The following is a 19,187-nucleotide window of genomic DNA, read 5'->3' as shown; positions in this document are numbered from 1 at the left end:
CAGGGGGCATGGGTTCCATCCCTGGTCAAGGAATCAAGATCCCACATGCTGCACAGCACAGCTGAAAAAGTGTCCCTTCTCAAATACTGTCCTTCAACTTCAACCTCAGAGACATCAATATCCTGTACTTTAACAGTTCACAAATGATATTTTTGTGATTTACTATCTGGCAGCACAGGTAGACTGTAAACTCCAATAAGGGTAGAGATTGTTTTCCATTTACTACTTTATCCCTAGCATGCACTTAGAATGTCTAGTATTTAGTAGGTGCATAATGCAAACTTATCAACTGAATAATCTGGGAAACTGAAAAAATGCTCATTAATAGCTTGGACTTAAAGGACTCTAAACAGCTCTTTCATACTAGCACTGGCTGACAACTAAGGCTTGTTGAGTGGTAGTCAACCTTACTGCCTTAGCAGACCACAGAAATTCAATAGCTGGGATTACAATAGCCCCTCCACCCCCAGCCACAATTTCACTTTCCACAGTTTTAGGTACCCCCAGTCAACAGAGTCCAAAAATATTAAATGGGAAATTCAAGGAATAAATAATTCATAAGTTAAACTATGGCCATTCTGAGTAGCATAATGGAATCTCACAGCCCTCCCAGTCCATCCCACCAAAACGTGAATCATCCTTTTGTCCAGCATATCCACACTGTATACACTACCTACCCATGAGTATATGAAGATTACAAATCATACACTATAGGGCTCAGTACTATCCATGGTTTCAGGCACCCACTGTGGGTCTTGAAACATTTCCCCCACAGATAAGGGGGACTACTGTATGTGGAGGGGTTGAATCACACCCAAGTTAGTATTCTCTTGGATATTCTGCAGGACCATCCCTTTCTGAGGATAACCACTGACAGCCCTACACACACTCCTATATACGAAGTGAAGTTCCTTCCAGTTCTACTAGACCTGTGCCCCTTCTTTTGCACTTTAAATAAGTTATCTCTATGCAATGAGTACACCCCCACTCAACACTGAGATCCTCAACCCTTCATCTCAACATTTCTCCTGACAGGTCAGTAAGCCTGTTCTTAACTGTGGCAAAGATAAATGCCTATTTTACACTTGATCTTAGTCAAAAGGCTGAGAAGTGATTAAATACCTATTTTAATCCAAATTTTTTAAGACATCTGTGTAGGGCTGATAGTCACCAGTGTGCCAAAGCACCTTGATTCAGAACTGCTGACCTAAGCTGCTTTACCACAAATCTTAACAACAATATATATTGCAGTCAAAATTCCAGCTCTGCTCCTGTACCTGACTTACTGTGTCCAACTGTTTGCAACCCCACAGACTATAGCCTGCCAGGCTCCTCTGTCCATGGGATTTCCCAGGCAATACTGGAATGGGTTGCCATTTCCTATTCCAGAGGACCATCCCCACCCAGGGATTGAACTAGCATCTCTTACGTCTCCCACCCTGGCAGGCAGATTCTTTACCACTAAAGCCAGTTGGGAGACTTATTACAACCCCATATTGTTAGGCTAAGAGAAAGGACTGGAAACAAAGTCCTGAACCAAATCTAGAAGTTCAATTTGTCTCAAAGTCCAGTAATTAATAAGCGAATCCGTGACATACAATGGAGTAGCACCAGGAAATAGAATTAAAACCGATTTCCAAGTAAGGCCCAATAATCAGCAAAGCATATAAAGTTAAGAGACAATTCCATTTACACAGTCACTCATTAAGAGCTTTCTACAGAGTGAGACATTTTGTATGCATGCCAACTTGTGGAAATCAGAGGCAAGTTGCATCCATGTCAACAACCATCTTCTAGAGCCAGCAATTCAGTTTTGAAAGACCAAACCTTCATGCCAGTGGTTAAAAAGAAATCTTTATTTTACAAAATTAAAAACATAAATAATATTTACAAGCATCTTAAATACCAGCTTATAATACTTGACATTTTTTAATCATTTCAAATTGAGTTTTCCATAAGCTTTTAAAATGCAAGACTATGCATCCACTTCAGTGAGTTTTCATTTCCACTATTCCAAAGGAGTTTTTGGTTTTTGAAATTGTCCATACTGTAGTCATTCAAAAAAAAAAAAAATACAGCATACTTTTTAAATGACTAGTTTAAAAAAAAAAAAATCACAATCCTGAGCTTCCTTACCCCAGTTGTGCATGGGATATTACTCCAAGAGAACCCTATAAACCAAATTCCTTACTGCCCTGTTAACATGTAACCACTGTGACTTTTTAAAGACTCACCTTCCTGGTACTCACATTAATCCATGTCCCTAACTTCTCAGTTTGCTGAAAAGGAAAAGCACAGAAAACAGAGAAGAGAGGTGGGAGAACAGAGACAACCATCTGAAATCACATCACTGAAAATATAACAGACTTATGACCCAAAACCTGCTCTCGGTAATTTCCAAGATATTTTATGAAATGAACACTTAAAATGATTTCAAATGATGCACATGTCACAGCAAATCTCAGTGGCACAATGGAACAGATTTGAAGACATTTAAGTGGTTAACTTAATACCCATTCTGGAGTTCCTTGTACATAATGTGTAGACAGATGCAGTAGAAATTTGTTTTTAAGGAACGTTTTCATTATCTGGTCTTCATATTTCAGCACTAATTCATTTCCACATAGTAATACATAAGACCAACAAAGTGTGAGGAAAGCAAATGTCCTCGAGAAAAGTCAAACAAAAGAAAGGAAAAGGCTCAACATCTATAACCCACTTCACAAGCCCATCACTTGGTTCTACTTTTGCTGGAAGCCCTCAGCTCAGCTGAGGTTCACAACAAGAAGTCTTCATCCTCAGAGATTAGCAACAAATTTAAAAGAAAAAGAACGACAACAGGTAAGAGTTATATACATTTTACTAGTTTGTTTCCAATTTGTCCTGGATTTTAAAATGTGTCAAAGGAGCCATGGATGCTGGTGGCAGGAGGTAACTGGAGAAGAGAGGCTTAGGGATGAGGAATAGGGCAGAAGTTACAAATTCAGAGCAAACTTCTGGATCTAAAATAAAGTCATCTTTTGTCTTCAGTAAAACAAAAGTCTGTCAACACAGATGGTAGGTACAGTTTGCTCAAGAAAGGCGTCTTCTCCTGGGGAGGAAGGTAAGTATACATGGTCAGCACAGGAAGCACCACTCTGGGACCGGGCCCGCCCTGCAGAGCCTCGCCGCCATCACTGCTGCATGTTGTTGATGATCGCCAGGATGCTCATCTTCTCCTGGGCAGAGTCCACATCCTCATTCTGCTTCTGGGCCACTCCCGTGCCTAGGCCATAGAGCCGCCCACAGTACTTGGCATCATCAATACTGTCCTCAAAAAACAACTGCAGAATAGGACAGAGAACCCCTGGTGAGAACCATGCCAAGAATCAGGCCAAGCCGCAACACTATCACATCAGCACCTCCCAGCCTTCTTAAGGCCTTGAAAATCTAGCCAACTAGAAGCTAACTTCATAAAGAAAGGCTCCAAACCTCTCCTATGCATAGTCTTTTCATGTTCCTTTCTCTATATATAGGTTCTCCTTTGAAAACAGAATTCTACTCATACTTCCCATGAGTTTTCTCTGCCAGGATCCCTCTGCTGCTGCTTTTAGTACAATGGCCTCTATTTCCTCCCTTCTCTTTAACAGGTAACACAACGGTTAAGAGCTTGAGCTCTAGCCTCAGACTGACTCACTGTGTGAAAGTCACTTCGGCACTCCTTAAGGCCCAGATTCCCACCCACAAAGTGGGTGATACAGTAATAGGTTGCTACAGAAACAGACGTGAAGTACACACAGCAAGGTGTCTCAGCCTTCTGAGCGCCAGTGGGCAGGAGAAGGCTCTGCTGGGCGCTGGGGAGGTGCTCCAGTGTACGGGAGCACTGCGGGGCGTCCAGCAGCGTAACCCCTCTCCCCAGCCTGTGACAGCCGGAAACGTCTCCAGACACCGCCAAGGGTACCCCAGAGGGCAAAACTGGGAGCATGACGTTGCCAGCTTTGTTCTTCTTTTTCAAGATGGCTTTAGCTATTTGGGGTCTTTCGTGGTTCCATACAAATTTTAGGATTATTTGTGCTATTTCTGTGAAAAAATGCCCCACTGGAATTTTGATCAGGACTACATTCACTCTGTAGACTGCTTTGAGTAGTATGAATTAACAATATTAACTCTTCCAATCCACGAGCTCAAAACATCTTTCTTTTATCCTGCAATTTTACTAGATTCATCTATTAGTTCTAAAAGTTTTTTGATAGAGTTTTTGTAGTTTCCTATATATAGTATATCATCTGCGAATACTGACAGTTTTCCTCCTTTCAGATTGGAATGCCTTCAATTTCTTTTTCTTGCCTAACTGCTCCAGCTAGGACTTCCAAAACCTTGTCGAATAAAAGTGGTGAGAGTGGGTATCCTTGTCTTGTTCCTCATCTTAGAGCAAAAATTTTCAGCTTTTCACCACTGAGTATGATGTCAGATTGGGATATTTGATAATTAATCGAACTTAGCATAAAATGAGTGGGTGGTTTAACACATGTGTTCATATTACAGAAATCAGAAGAAAAGCAAATAATTGCAAGGATGAGCGCTGCAAGGAACACCAAATACACTTCTAGACTTGAGCATGCTGAGTAACCTCCATTTCAGAATGTTTCTTTGCCTCTCAAATCATAGTGTGTCTAACATATTTTGCATAACAAACACACACCAAAAAAATCCTGCTTTCAAGGTGGCCATCAACTTCTAAAAGAAACTATAAATTTCCAAAAAGCCTTTTTTGCCTTACCTCTTTCATCCTGAAGAATGCCATTCCCGTCAGCAGTGAGTCTGAGCCTGCCTGGTGCTGCCTTCCAATTCTCTGCAAATCCAACTGATCAGCAACTTCCTGAAGACCTCCCTGGAGATGGAAGGAAAACACATTCAACACTACAGACCGAACTTCTCTACTGGCGTCAACTATGTCTGTCAACTATGTCTGTCTTCCCTACTGGAGTCAACTATGTCAACTATTTACTTAACAGGCCTCACCCCAGACTATCCCCTTTTTAACCCTCCAAATAATACACTGTCTTACAGTAGACCACTTTTCACTCCTTTCTTTTCTATATTAATCTTGTCAGACCTCTGCCATTCAAAGTCCTCACTGCTGGAAAACAAGGTTGGGGAAACAGTAAATGCCAGTGCAATTCTAGATGGAAGCCTGTAAGATTAGCAATTTTTAGGGGAGAGAGTTCTTAAAATTGTTTAGAGCTAAGAACTTCTCTGAGAGTCTGGTAGACTGCAAACCCCATCCCTAACAAATTGTACACACACCTCATGTCTCCAAATGCTTCACTAGGTTCGTGGGCCCTAAGTGAGGAATGCCTGCCTTAGGGTGAGAGAAGCAGAAGGCTCCATTCATGCCCAGGTCAAAGACAGTTACCACACAAATTCCTGTGCCAATCAACTCTATATACACCCTGTCTAGCACCAGACTGGCACCCAGCAGGATCTCAAGGACACGTGCTCAACAAACTGCAATAAAGCAAAATGACAAGTCTACATTTTTATCTTTTTCTTGTTGTTACTATATATTAAGAAAACTACTGTGTACCTTAAGATTTTTACAACTCTTCATGAGGTATTTCACATCATAAATAGATGGGAAGAAAAGATTCAGAATATGAAAGAATTCATGTTCTTCTTCTGGCAAACGAGAATCTGTAAGCAACTTTACCATGTAGCCGAAATCATAGCCACTATAAGGAGAGAATGAGGCAGTAAGGTAAGAGTTATCAGCAGTTATCAGCCCCCAGCATTCAGATACCTATTTCTCAGAGCTTACAGTGCTACCTCATGTTAGGAACTTCAGTTTTCCAAAGGACTACAGCTGATCCTATACTCTGAACTTTCCATTAAATGACAACATAACAGATTAATATGGGATGTATGTAAGTGAACCCAAGGGTTTATCAATGTGGGTTTTACACATCAAAAATTTAAAAGCAGTGAAAGGTAGAGAGTTCTTTAGTGGTCTAGCGGGTTAGCAGCTTTTACTGTGGCCTGGGTTCAATCCTTGGTCGGGGACTGAGATCCTACAAGCAACGCAGCATGGCAAAAAAAAAAACAACCTCTCAAGGGAAATGTGGTTTTTGAGTACCCAGGAAACTCCAGGCCAGCCATTTAAATGACAAGAAAAGGTGACCAAGTCTTCTATCCTTTCCACCCTCCATCTTTCCACCTGGCATATACCCACTGACAGCCACGGGACACAGCCTAATACTGTGTGAAATAAACCAGTATGAGCTCCAAAGTGTTTTTTGAAAAACTGAAATGTGAGCAACAGTTATCATTTCAACTTTATAACGGCTAGTGAACAACAAGAGTGCCAAGAGGACTGCAAACGTAATGTAAGAATTCGACTGCCTGCTCCCAAAGCAAAAGAGAAACACTGAGACTGACCTGTGAAATGAAAGCCATTTGACGTTGTCACAGAGAACCACCCCGGATGTCATAAGCAGCTCTGCAAAGTGCAGTGTGTCGATTCCTTCCTCTTCATGCTTCTGAAACTGCAGTCCTGAGTTAGCGAGGAGATCTATGGAATCCTGGGAGTACATGTCCTCTCTAAAAAAGAAGGCATTCATTTCTTAGCTCCTAGTATAGTAAAAGAAGGAGTGGGCAACAATATTACCATCACCTTATATAAATCACAGAACAAGTATTCTTGAATTGCTTTCATACTTTACAAATAAATCAATTCATTCCTTCCAGTATTCTAGCAAACAAAGTAATCTTATCTGTAACAGAAAGAAAAATGGGATTTTTCTCCTGCAAAATAAGTGTATTCATTATGAAAGATCCACATTTTCTCATTTAAAGAAAAGCACAATCAATACAAAAATTTAAAAATAGCAGAAAGTGGAAAAAATAATTTTATTATAATGCTACCACATAGAAATAACTTTTCTTTCATCTCAGTTTGGTTGGTTGGTTGGTTTAGTCGCTACGTCGTGTCCGACTCTTGCGACCCTACAGACTGTAGCCTGCCAGGCTCCTCTGTCCATAGGATTCTCCAGGCAAGAATACGGGAGTGGGTTGCCATTTCCTTCTCCAGGGGATCTTCCCGATCCAGGAACTGAACCTGGGTCTCCTGCATTACAGGCAGATTCTTTACCGACTGAGCTGAGGGAAGCCCTCATCTCAGTTTACATACCCTGTTTTCTCTACCCACAGACACACCTCCATCCCTGTATACAGACTATCTTTCCAGATCAACACTCACAGATATAACAGTCTTTATGTCTCTGAAACAGCAGTCCACTGTAAAGATCCATTAATCTAAACACAGGAATATTTATAACACCACAAAACACATATGTAGGTGTGTTTTCCTCCTTTTCCACTAGGTTTCACTGCTTGCCTTTTGTTTTTCATATAAACTTAAATTAGGACGGAACACTAGAAAGCAAAACAACAACAACAACAACAACAACAAAAAAGAAAGCAAAACAACACAATCTCAATTTTTTCCACTAAACTGAAACCAGTGTTGAATCACAATCTTATTCTTACTAAAATAAACACTATTTTAAATACAAACACCAACTGTGCAATAAATATAACCCTTATTTTTCCTGTGTACTAAACTGTCGTCACGGTACAAATAATAAGCTCTGACTTGGACGCAAAAACTGTAGTTAAACGAAAGATCCAGATCATCTCCTAAATTTATTCTCTGAACCTCAAAGAAAGCTCCAAAATAAATGAACAATAATCAAAAAATTATTCCAAAAAAAAAAAAAAAATTATTCCTGACCTATCTATCAGATGCTCCTGGTCCCAATTAAACAAAGCAGTTTTCAAGAACTGGGGCCCAATAGGAAATACACTAACACCACCTCATTTAATGAGCAAAACAATGATCTCCCCAAATTTTCCCCTTAAAAATTACATCCTCCTCAAAAACTTCGAAGAAGAACTATGACATATCCAGCAATGCCACTTCTAGGTATAAATATAAAGGACAGAAAACCAGTATCTCGAGGAGATATCTGCACATCCATGTTCACAGCAGAGCTATTCACAACAGCCACAAGGTGTAAACAACCAGTGTCCATCAACGGATGAACAGATGAACAATATACAGCACGTACGTACAGCGGACTACTACTCAGCTAAGGGAGGCAATTCTGCCACATATGACAACATGGATGGCCCTTAAGGACATTCGTTGTTGTTCAATCACTAAGTTGTGTCCAACTCTGCGACCCCATGGACTGGAGCACACAAGGCTTCCCTGTCCTTCACTGTCTCCCGGAGATTGCTCAGATTCATATCCATTGAGTCAGTGATGCTATCTAACCATCTCATCCTCTGCCGCCCTCTTCTCCTTTTGCCTTCAATCTTTCCCAGCATCAGGGTCTTTCCAATGAGTCGGCTCTTCACATCAGGTGGCCAAAGTACTGGAGTTTCAGCTTCAGCATCAGTCCTTCCAATGAATATTCAGGGTTGATTTCCTTTAGGATTGACTGGTTTGATCTCCTTGCTGTCCAAGGGACTCTCAAGAGTCTTCTCCAGCACCATTATGCTAAGTAAAATAAGCCAGTCACAAAAAGACAAATACTGTATGATTCCACTTATATGAGATATCTAAAGTAGTCAAATTAATAGAAACAAAGGAGAATGATGGTTACAAAGAGCGGGGGGAAAGGAAAAAGGTGAGCTTTTGTTCAATGGGTACAGTTTCAGATTTGTGAGATGAAAAAGTTCTGGAGGTGTGCTTCACCACAACGCAAATACACTTAACATTACTCAACTGTATACTTAAATATGGTTAAGATGGTAAATTTCATGTTGCGTGGTTTTTACCACAGTTTTTTTTTTAAGTGCATAAAAAGTGCATTTGCATAGGCTTCAGTTTCAATTACCCTTGATTAGCATATACTCTATACTTCATTTCTATTATGAAAGATAGTAATAACACTATTTACAGATAAGGAAACTGAATTACAGAAAGTAAAATAACTGACCGAAATTCACCCAGCTAAGAAATGGCAGAACTGCAATTAGAATCCTGATCTCCTAACTGGGGAACTGATTTCCCTTTTACATTTTAAACAGCCCTACTAAGATATAATTCACATACTAAACAATGCCCTCATGTAAAGTATGCAATTCAATAGTATGTTCACAGAGTTGTATGACCACTATCAATCATGTGCCACCTCATCAACTCAAAAAGAAACCCCATACCCATTAAGCACTCACTCCCCATTACCTCCCTGCTGTCCACCCTGGACAATTACTACTCTATTTTTTAGAGGGCCTATTTTGGACATTTCAAATAAACAGAATTATAGGATATATGATCTTTTGTGTCTGGCTTCTTTCCCTTAGCACGATGTTTTCAGAGCTCATGCATGTATAGCACATGTCAGTACTTTATCTCTCTGGACAGTCCAGTAACATTCCATGGCATGGAGATAGCACATAGAGCCATTCCTCAGATCACAGACACTTGGACTGACTGCTTCTACATTGTGGCCTTCATGAATAATGCTGCTGTGAACACTCACAAGTTTTTACATTGATGTATGATTTCATTTCTTTTAGGTGCAACTGCCGGGTCATAGGGTAACACCATGTTTCACCTTTTGAGAAACTGCCTGTTTTCCAAAGAGGCTGCACCATTTTATGTTTCCAATAGCAATATATGAGAGTTCTAATTTCTCCACACCCTCATCAATATCTGCTATTATGTCTTCTTGATTATAGCCGCCTAGTGGGTACCAACTAGTTTACTATCTCATGGTTTTGATTTGCATTTCTCTAATGACTAAGGATGGTGGCCATCTTTTCACAAGCTCATTGGCCATCTTTAAATCTTCTTTGGATAAATATATATTCAAATCTTGTGCCCATTTTTAATTGAGCTGTCTTTTGATCGTCAACGTGTTAAGAGTTCTTTAAGGGAGGCTTTTCTTTCTAATATTTGTTACTCCATCTTCTGCTTGACTACTCTGTCTACCCCCTACTTGGGTTTCAGGGAAACAAAACTTAAAATAATAAAATCAGTTAAAGTCACAGTCTACACAAATGTAGAAAGTCTAAGAATCACACCGAACAGTGTCTCAGACACTTACGTAAGGTTGAATTTGAAGTTGAACTGCCAGGTGTTGATTCCAGAAGGATATTCTCCCTTCTCATTGGTGAATGTAAGGCCCAGCTGGATAATTTTTAAAAGGTCAACATTGCACCGTAAAAGCTGATACTGATAATCTATGGAACTACGAAATTCACCAATGGGTCGCACCACAACACCTGGAAATTCTGTGTCCTGGAAAAGGAAAAAGTCTCTCGTCATAAGGTGTCACAAGACACTGGATGCTGACTTGATCATTCATAAAAAAATTTTTATCTCCATTTATAAAAGCTATACGACAAACCCCAAGCTCAGGCACAAAAATTCACCGTAAAATACTGATTCTATTAATCTACAGAAGCACTAGAATCATGAAGCTTTACACAACAACCTGGAGATCTAAGCAGAACGCGGTCAGAGGTAGCTAACTAGCTCTGGGTCCATTAAGAACATTCTCAATTTGGTTAGGACTAAGCGCTTTCACTGGTTGGCAAATTAAGATCCTACAAGACATGCAGGGTGGCCAAAAAAAACAACAAACACCATTCTAGGTTCATACAATTAACTAGGAACAGTCGAGGTTGAGAACAGAACTCTATGAATAAACACAAATACAAGAACATGAGACAGCCATTAAAAAACAATAATCAAGAGCCACACTTGGCTTAAAGTAAAAAGCCTGGAACAAGATCAGAGAGAGACTTCTGAATACCAGCCTGAAGACGTAGTTCCACACTCTCCACAGCAGGAGTCACAAACTCCAGGCAGTTAAAGTAACAGAGTAAAGCACACAGAATATGAAAAGGGTTATGAGTAATGCAGACTGGAGCAAAATGAAGAATACGCGCCTCCCCTCAAAGAGGGCTGTGACTTCACTAGGACGCATGTCTCCCTCCAGCCACTCAACACTGGACAGGAAAGTGGACCCTATGGTGCCCATTTTTTCCAGAGATACCAGAAATCTGGAATTTGAGTAAGATCTCTTGACTTTTAAATGCTGCCAACTACTTTTTTAAAAGTGCTTTAACACTGTCAAAGTCACCATACCTGTGGAACACATGTGTCCTACGGGCTGAGACAACTTCTATTTAAACACAGAGTGACATCATCAATAATCTAAGATCCTGGAGGTTACATCCTTCTCAGACACACAGGCTACCCTGATGTTTCATAAAAGCAACATAACCTGCCAGCATGTTTAATTTCCCACAGCTTTAGTGTAATCACTTCTTTCAAAATCTCATATTAAATATTCCCTAAGTCCATTTCAGAAGGTGAGTCAGAGGGAGTAGAGCTCCTTACCATGGCAATATAACTGTAACTGAGCACAATTTCTCGGATCTTCCTCATCTCTTCTTCCAGATTGCTGGCCCAGACTTCACAGATGACCTGGCTGTTCTCCACAAGTGCTGCAGGCATCCTGAAGAAACTTGAAGGGGCTTTCAGCAGACTATGTTGGAGGGCAAATTAATGGTTGATCTGATCTACATTCAAAAACATATTTTGAAATCACATTAATTTACACACTGGCATTAAGATGTTAACAAAACAAAGACATCAAAACAATACCATCACGTCATCAGCTTAAACTAAAACATTAAGACTATTGAATTTATTCTCCCATTTATATAATGGAGGAACTTGCCTTTGTCAAGAGACAGACACACACACAAACACATACTTTGGCTCCGTTCCTCAGTTCTTTAACTTGAAGAAAATAAATAAAATTACTTAAACATGAAAAAACTCTTGCCTAAGCTGCCCTTTAGCACAGAAATGAAGCTATTACCCTAATCCAGTTTTTGAGCCCTCTCCAGACTAACTGAAGACTAAAATAATCCCCTGTGAACACAAATAAATCCTTACCCAAGACTTTCACGTTACTCTGATCACTCTGCAACAGACCAAATCATGGAAACATTTCTAAAGGAATCATTTCAGGAAGTTTAAATGTACCAGGATCTCTGAAAGAATGTGAACCTGAACTCTTACACTGAAGTCTTAACACCGTGTGATGAATATGGGCATGGGAATAGCCACTCCAATCCCTAAAAAAGGAAATTCTTTTTCCCCACCAAGAAAAGTCAAATACAACCAGAGGCAAATGGATCAGGAAGTGAGAGACTTAAGTTGTCAAAACCAATCCCAAGGGCTAATTTGAGCAATTATAATGAAAATTAGAATTTGAACTATTAATGTCTACTTTCCACCATATAATATTATAAGAAACTAAGCAGCAATTCAATAATAAAAACAGAGAATATAGCAGGTATAAATAATTCAACCAGAAGCAACATACAATGTATATTCTGGTAGGAAACTGGGGAGGCAACAAGATAAACTCAACCTGGTTCAGTTTTAAGAGTAATGCCGCTACTATAGCAATGATGTGCTTGGTTACAAAATGACAAAAAGGAGCTTATCATAAGGGTATTTACTTAAAAGCAAGCCCACATACAGATCTTCAACACAATGTAAGAGTGGGCTCCACTGAATATATTCAAGGGAAAATTCCTAGAGAGAGTAAAATGAATCTTTGCTTACAAGATGTGTTATTCAGTCGCCAAGTCATGCCTGACTCTGTGACCTCATGAACTGCCCCACACCAGGCTTCCCGGTCCTTCACTATCTTCCAGAGTTTGCTCAGATTCATGACCACTGAGTCAGTGATGTGATCTAACCATCTTATCTTCTGCCACACCCTTCTCCTTTTGCCTTCAACCTTTCCCAGCATCAGTCTTTCTTTTCCAATGAATCAGTACTTCGCATCAGGTAGTCAAAATATTGGAGCTTCAGCTTCACCATACTGGAGATTCAATTTCACCATCAGTCCTTCCAATGACTATTCAGGGTTGATTTCCTTTAGGACTGACTGGTTTGACCTCCTTGCAGTTCAAGGGACTCTCAAGAGTTCTCCAGCACCACAATTCAAAAGCATCAACTCTTCGGTGCTCAGCCTTCTTTATGGTTCAACTTTCACATCCATACACGATTATAGCTAGGCAGATGTGTAGCTACCGTCATATAGCTATGACTATATCAACACCACAGCTAGACAGATGCAAAAATAAGAATCTGGATCAAAACAAAATTGGCATTCCCACGTGCTATCATTTCTCTGAGACACTTCTGAGAAACCAATCTGTTGGTATATTACCAACCTCTGAAGATTCCACTTATTCTAGTTACTCCATTCTTTGACAGATGCTTCTCTGAAATTATAGTAGATTTTCTGTAATCACTCTGAAATTTAAGTAGACTGTGTAGTAGCTTCCTAACTAATATGGGTGAACACTTCTTAAACCAGAATTCATGTCTTCTCATTTTTGTTCTACACACAATAGGCATAAATTAAAGGCATTAAAATGAACTAATCAAGAACATCAGAAAATGGCAGAAGTTCAGACTGAGTGTGGAGTAAATTCCAATATCTGACCATAATTAAGAAAATGCTGGGGAATTTTCTGGTGGACTAGTAGTTAGGACTCAGCACTCTCACTGCGGGGGACCCAGATTTGATCCCGGGTCAAGGAACTAAGATCCCACAAGCCATGCAACGTGGCAAAAGAAAGAAATAAAGAAAATGCTGGAACCCAAAACCTTAGATTCTAAACCCTGCTTAAGATGCTCCCCTGCAAGAGGGCATAAAACCATTTCTATGCCCATTAAGTTATATCAGTACCCCTTAACGCACTTCCTTTTTGGTGTCACATCAAACACAACCATAAAACTACTTTAGGGGAAGTGGGTATGCCTAGTGAGACATTTACATAAAAACAAAACAACAAAAGCAATTCAAGCAAAAAATGTCTTTGTCCTCCAAGCAGCAAAGATTAGGCTTAAATAATTAGATTATTTAAACCGTTAGAACAAGGTTCCCGAGCTAAGAAGCTCTAATGTCAAAGCGTTAGTTGCTTAGTCTCAGTTGTATCCAGCTCTTTGTGATTTCATGGACTGTAGGCCACCAGGCTTCTCTTGTCCATGGAAGTCTCCAGGCAAGAATACTGAAGTGGTCAGCCATTCCCTTCTCCAAGGAATCTTCCTAACCCAAGGATCGAACTCATGTCTCCTGCATTGCAGGCCAATTCCTAATGTTTTATTAAAAGAACGCTGGGAACAATCTGAAGAGGTTCCCTCTGGTCAAACAAAATATGATCTGAATATCTTTATGGATAATTACTACGATGTATCATGACTTCTCAGATAGAGATTTAAATCCAAGAGTTCATAACGGGGCTTCCCTGGTGGCTCAGTGGTAAAGAATCCGCCTTCCAACATAGGAGACACAGGTTCAATCCCTGGTTGGGGAAAACCCCACATGCCACGGAGCAACTAAACCCACGCACAACTATTAAGCCTGTGCCCTAGAGCCCATCTCTGCAACAAAAGAAGGCACCACAATGAGAAACCCTCACACCACAACTAGAGTAGCCCCGGCATGCTGGAACTAGAGAAAAGTCCAAACAATGAAAAATCAGCACAGCCAAGACTAAATGAATAAATAAATAAATAAAAATCTTTTAAGAGTTCATAATGAGCTAAGAAAATACATTTAATTGGGCACCATTAGGGAATGAGAGTGAATGGACTTATTTTTAAAAATATGTATCCTGTCTTTCCTATATAAACTATAACCCCCAAAAATCAAATAATTGAAGGAAAGTTTCTCTTCACAGGTTGTATAGCTAAAAATAAATATGGAGTAATAGACTATCACTGTTTTGTAACTCCTAATGAATTTAAACATTTGGCATTTATATGGAATATCCAGAAAAGGCAAAAAAAAATCTATCAAGACAGAAAAGATTACACGGTAGAATGGGACTAAGAGTTATATAAACGGGAATGAGGTTTATCTTACTGAGGAGACAGAAATGTTCCCCAACTCCATAAAAATGATTATTGCACAACTCAAAAAATTTACTAAAGAAAAATCACTGAATTTTACATGAAATAGGTGTTTTTATAGTATGTAAATTACATCTCAATAAAGATGTTAAAATAATCACTATGGTTGTAATCATCACAAAAAGAGACCACCAGGTATTATGTGTCTCAAAAACAAAACACATCACCACAATGAAGTTGTCTTGCAAAAAAAATTTAACTTGAATCTGATCAAGTCTCTATATTTAACTGCTAATATACGGAAAATAAGAACACAGGAACACGTTAAATGACACCAGAGAAACTCAAGCAACAAAATCCAGAAACTTCTATAGGACACTAGAGAATCCAGCTTCTTCAACAAATAAATTACAAGAAATAAAGGTAAAAGACTCTCAGGATACTTATCAATCAATCAAAACATACAGACCTTAGTTAAACTCTGCTCTAAACAACTCATAGGAAAAAAAATTCTAACATTTTTGAGACAAGTAGAAGCCTGAACAATGTCTGATTTTTTGGTTTCAAGGTTTTCTTTACTCCCCCTTCCTTTTTTTTTTTGGTGTTACATAGCAGTTAATAGTTAGGGTTTTTTTTTAAGTTCTCACCTTTTACGGATAATGCAAAATAGTTGTAAGTGACTGGACATAAAATGTGGGATTTGCTTCAAAATAACAGCGAAGAAAACTCACAACAACTTTTACAGTTCTCTCATTCTCTACAGGCTTCCCTGGTGGCTCAGTGGTAAAGTATCCACCCAGCAATTCAGGAGACTCCGGTTTAATTCCTGGCTCAGGAATATCCCCCAGTGAGGGAAACAGCAACCTACTTATAGTATTCTTGATTGGGAAATCCCAAGGACAGAGGAGCCTGGAGGGCTACAGTCCATGGGGTCACCAAGAGTTGGAGATGACAGAGCAACTAAACAAAAATAATCTTTCTCTATATTTTACAGATAAGAAAACTGAAACTCAAAGACATTAATTCTAAAAGGTAGTATCATGACTTCCATTTCCAAGAAAATTCTTTTTATAATATAGGGATTGGGGATTAAGAGGAGTACAAACTATTATGTATAAAATAAGCTGTAATAATATATTGTACACAAGGAATATATATAGCCAGTATTTTATAATAACTATAAATGGAGTACAACACTTAAAAATTGTGAATCACTGTTGTACACCTGTAACATATAATTTTGTACATCAACTACAATAAAATTTTTTTTACTTCTTTTTAAAAGCTAACCATTGTTGTAAGTGTGTAGGTATGCTCAGTCATATCTGACTCTTTTCGACTCCATGGACTGTAGCCCACGAGGCTCCTCTGTCCATGAGATTTTCCAGGCAAGAATAATGGAATGGGTTACCATTCCCTTCTCCAGGGGATCTTCCCGACCCAGGGATTGAACCCAAGTTTCCTGCATCTCCTGCACTGGTAGGCAGATTTTTTACCACTGAGCTAGCTGGGAAGTATGTATAATCATTGTTATAGTACTGACAAACAAGGAAGTCAAACCCAGACCACTGGCAAAACATTTAACACATGCTTCCACCAAACCCTTATCTAGGAAAACTATGCAAAAACAAACAATAGCTCAGAAGCAGCAAAATGTAGTGCCACTCAAAAACTGAAAAGGAACATTACACACATTTAATTTAGCGTAAATTACTAGTGTTAGCCGAAAACAACAGAAATCATGATGATAATAATAAATAAAGCTAACAATTCTGCCTGCCACTTTGCACTCGGTGAGCACAAGCTCCAGTATGAGCCTAAAATGGGGATCAATAAACATACTTTTCCCCGTGGTCAACAGTCTTCTTCCTAAGTCTCTCAGTGCCAACACAGCACAGTACAGGGCGCCTCATAGTGTAGAATGACTCTATGCCTTTCAACTGTGTGTATCTAATCTGTTCAACACAGCCCCTAAAGGTAACCTAATTACTATACCTGGATTACAACCAAAGAAACCATAGTAAGTTTCAAAACTGAAGGAGAAGACTTCTCTAGTGGAGTAGTGTTAAGACTCCATGTGCCAATGCAGGGGACACAGGTTTGATCCCTGGTCCTGGAAGATCCCCCGTGCTGCGGAGCAACTAAGACTGTGTGCCACAACTACTGAAGCCCGCTTGCCTAAGAGCCTGTGCTCCGCAACAAGAGAAGCCACCACAATGAGAAGCCCACACACCGCAACTAGAGAGCAGCCTCCAGTCTCTGCAACTAGAGAAAAAGCCTCCACAGCAACGAAGATCCAGCAGAGCCAAAACTAAATAAATAAATTATCTTCTTTAAAAAAATGAAGGCGAAACAACTGTGCTAGATTTTCTGAGAAACACAATGGCCATTTCCAAATCTGCACTTTCCTAAGGAATTTTTAATGATAATTCTGGTTGCATACAAGGTTTACCCCGCAGGCTGACTTGAAAACCTGACTCCCACAGAAGCCCTGATACCTGTTGTTTGCCAGTACTAGACTGTGTAAGGCCTCTCAGGAGTTCCTGAGGTGTCTGCCCTGTGCTCATCTGTAAAACAAACTGAGCAGATCGCCCCTCAATGATCTACAGGGTAACTTCTCCAAAACAAAGCTCCTTACTGACTCAGGAAAGCTCTGAAGAGCAACTCAAGAAAAAGTCAACAGAACGCTTTCTCTGCAAGCAATCCAGAGTACCAGACCTTGCTTGGGAAAAGCATGTTTTGGTTTTCCTGCGTTTGTTTTGTTTGAGGCTGTGTGTGCAGTTCAGTGCAAGGAAACAATAAACAAGACTTCCCCATTCTAGCGGACAGGACAAAGGCTTTGCAGCGCACGGCTAAGAAGGAAAAGGAAGTAGCAGCACTTCAGAAGAAATGGCAGCCTCCCGGAGGGGGGGGTTCTCCCTATCCCGGCCGCGGGGTCCTCCGCCCTCCGCCCCCGCCAGTGTCCCAAGACACCACCCTGGACCGAACCGCAGTTCAACCAGTTTTAAAACGACCCTTGTGGCCCGGACCTGTGAGCTGGCTCCTCCAGAGCGATGAGCTCTGGTTCAGAAAGCCACCGAACAGCAAGGAAAAGTTGTGAGGCCGCAAGAACCAAGAAGGGGGAGGCGCTCGAGGTTCCAAACTCAGGTCCCCTGCCTTACGCCTTCTTCCTTCATCCTTCTCGCCTGTTCTGGATCACCCTCCCACTGCAAACCACCCTCACCCCTCTCCTCCTCCTAACCCCAATTCTTTTTTTTTGTTTGTTAAAACAAAGATATTTAAATTACACCCCTTAGGGCCAGAGAGACCTAAGTTCGAAGCGAGGACGCGAAGGAGCTATGGGGCTTTGCCTAAGTTACTTACCCTCTCTCCTGCCTCAGTTTTCCCTTCTCTTAAAATGGGTTTAATGACGGCATACCTCTCGGAGGGCCGCAGTAGGGGTTAACAGAATGAAGCCCATAAGGTGCTCTTCAAACTCCGGTACACAGCACTTCAATACTACTGTCGTATGCTAGTGGTGGCTATTATGACTACTATTTGATGGGCCTCTTTCTCTTCTCATACCCTCTCCCTCACGCACGCTCCCACTCCCTTTCCTCCCGCAGGCCCCTGATGGCGTCCCACACTCTCTCATCTCACGCTCCTCCCTGATAAGCCTGGACCCGCTTACCCTGACAGGCAGAGCCCGCAAAGCGCGGGCAGACGGGCTGGCGGGAGGACTTCCCGGGAGCGGCGACGGTGGCCCTTGACCCGGTGTTCTCCTCCCCCTGCCCCGGATCGGGTCCTAGAACCGAGCGGCCCAGTGAGATGGGCGCTCTCGGGCCCAGAGCGGCCTTACGCACCGCCTCCAAACAACCTGGCTGCACCGCTCTATCCATCCGATCCGCCCAACTCGCCTGCTCCTTTCGCGTCGCTCCTGGCGCGAGCGCGCCTGACTCCGCCTGCCCCTCCCCTTCTGCGCGCCCCGGCGATCCTGTGCGTGTTCGCCCCGCCTGTGGCCTCGCGGGAGCGCCGCGCGGGCGCGAAAACGGCGGGGCGGGGCGACCTCGGACGACGCACGCGGAATACAGGCCCCTCCGGGCTTCGCGCGGTTAGTAGCGCTGGTTCATTTCATCAACACTACTGCTCCTCCATTTCGGTTCGCCTTCCGCGCGCGCTCAAGAGAAGGGGCGTGGCCTAAGGCTAGCCTCCTCCCGGTGGTGGGCGTGGCCTAGCTAGACTAAAGGCCGAAGTCTGTCGGACTTAA

General features: G+C 41.2%; 1 protein-coding gene across 3 annotated transcripts; it reads right to left on the bottom strand.

Moving 5' to 3' along the window:
* Nucleotides 1-1,839: 1,839 nt before the first annotated feature.
* On the bottom strand, nucleotides 1,840-18,753 carry CNOT8 (CCR4-NOT transcription complex subunit 8). 3 transcript variants are annotated; one of them, XM_065918981.1, is made up of 7 exons: nucleotides 18,612-18,753; nucleotides 11,396-11,577; nucleotides 10,095-10,288; nucleotides 6,415-6,576; nucleotides 5,567-5,711; nucleotides 4,760-4,870; nucleotides 1,840-3,323 (listed from the first exon to the last, which is right to left on the bottom strand). In XM_065918981.1, exons 2-7 carry the CDS (start codon nucleotides 11,510-11,512, stop codon nucleotides 3,174-3,176), a joined length of 879 nt encoding a protein of 292 aa, XP_065775053.1. In that variant the 5' UTR covers nucleotides 11,513-11,577; nucleotides 18,612-18,753; the 3' UTR covers nucleotides 1,840-3,173. The 3 variants fall into 3 exon arrangements, with proteins under 3 accessions (XP_065775053.1, XP_065775054.1, XP_065775055.1); XM_065918982.1 differs by lacking the exon at nucleotides 18,612-18,753 and adding an exon at nucleotides 17,971-18,080; XM_065918983.1 differs by lacking the exons at nucleotides 10,095-10,288; nucleotides 11,396-11,577; nucleotides 18,612-18,753 and adding an exon at nucleotides 8,315-10,070.
* Between the last annotated feature and the right edge of the window lie 434 nt (nucleotides 18,754-19,187).

The sequence above is a fragment of the Muntiacus reevesi genome, chromosome 1, assembly GCF_963930625.1.
Source record: "Muntiacus reevesi chromosome 1, mMunRee1.1, whole genome shotgun sequence".
Lineage (NCBI taxonomy): Eukaryota > Metazoa > Chordata > Mammalia > Artiodactyla > Cervidae > Muntiacus > Muntiacus reevesi.
The sequence above is the reverse complement of the archived record's forward strand: the minus strand, read 5'-3'. Positions and strand labels throughout refer to the sequence as shown.

Bases quoted from the DNA above. Each gene is read 5' to 3' on its own strand.
- CNOT8 (XM_065918981.1), bottom strand. From the start codon at position 11,512: ATGCCTGCAGCACTTGTGGAGAACAGCCAGGTCATCTGTGAAGTCTGG. The intron at 5,712-6,414 runs GTCAGTCTCAGT...CTCTCCTTATAG, and splicing joins AAATGGCTTTCATTTCACAG to TGGCTATGATTTCGGCTACA. The intron at 3,324-4,759 runs GTAAGGCAAAAA...CCTATTCTGCAG, and splicing joins CATTCTTCAGGATGAAAGAG to TTGTTTTTTGAGGACAGTAT.